Genomic DNA, 1,005 nt, shown 5'->3' with positions numbered 1-1,005 from the left:
CCAGTCGCTCGGTGCTGCTGGCGGGGGTACCTGCAGCACTTGTTTGCTGCTGCTGCTGCTGCTGCTGCTGCTGCTGGTAGCGCATGCATGCTTGTACAGAAGCAGTGCAGCCCGGCACTACAAGTGTCTTGCTTTGCTGTCTCTCCACAAACTCGCGGGCCCATCCGCGGCAACAGCAGCATCACCGGCACCACCAGCCGCCACAGCAGCAGCAGCAGCAGCAGCACCACCAGCCGCCACAGCAGCAACAGCAGCAGCAGCAGCAGCAGCAGCAGCAGGAGGAGGAGGACTAGAAGATGCGTTTCCAGTGTCTTTTCTTAGCGTGGTAGTTGCCCCACTCTTTGCCTGTGATCGGCACCTTATGTACATAGCCCTCAATCAGGCGCTCCATACGGGGCAGCCCCCACTGCCACTGCTGCAGCCGCTGCAGCAGGGGCCGCTGCAGCAGCTGTGCTGAGCTGTACGTACACCCCAGCACTCGCACGTCTCCGCCTGGGTCTATACACCCCAGTAGCGCGGACTTGAAATACCTACCTGGGGGGCCCCCGGGGGCCCCCAATGACTCGGGGGCCCCAAAGGCACTCTCTGTTGCAACGGGCCGCTCGAAATACATGCTGCTGCTGCTGAACAGCAGCGCGCCGTCTGCTGCTGTCACTGCAGCAACACCCGGCAGCAACCGGCCTACAGGTACGCCTGCAGCCTGTCCCTCTCCTCCTGCTCCTGCTGCTGCTGCTGCTGCTGCTGCTGCTGCTCGCTGCTGCTGCGTATGAGGAGCTGAACCCTCTGCTGCTAGGCCACGCTGCTGCTGCACTGCTACGACGCCCACTTCTGTTAGGGTCAGCACGTGCTGCACTGCAGCAGCAGCCGGCAGCAGCAGCTCCCACCTGCAGCAGCAACACGCACACAGATACACAGAAAACACACATATCTTCTTCTAGCCACTTCCGCCCCTGCCGCTGCTGCTGCTGCTGCTGCTGCTGCTGCTGCTGTTGCTGCTGTTGATTT

General features: G+C 62.2%; 1 protein-coding gene across 1 annotated transcript in view; it reads right to left on the bottom strand.

Annotated features, from left to right (window-relative positions):
- Positions 1 to 289: 289 nt before the first annotated feature.
- EMH_0046950 (uncharacterized protein) overlaps positions 290 to 1,005 on the bottom strand; it is a gene marked incomplete at both ends in the record, with an annotated part of 3,516 nt that continues 2,800 nt past the window's right edge. Inside the window, one exon of the mRNA XM_013496225.1 lies at positions 290 to 884. Within this exon, the coding sequence (XP_013351679.1) occupies positions 290 to 884 (595 nt within the window). The remainder of the gene's footprint in view (positions 885 to 1,005) is intronic.

Source organism: Eimeria mitis, genomic scaffold (assembly GCF_000499745.2).
Source record: "Eimeria mitis Houghton genomic scaffold, Emh_scaff1989, whole genome shotgun sequence".
Taxonomy (NCBI): domain Eukaryota; phylum Apicomplexa; class Conoidasida; order Eucoccidiorida; family Eimeriidae; genus Eimeria; species Eimeria mitis.
The sequence above is the reverse complement of the archived record's forward strand: the minus strand, read 5'-3'. Positions and strand labels throughout refer to the sequence as shown.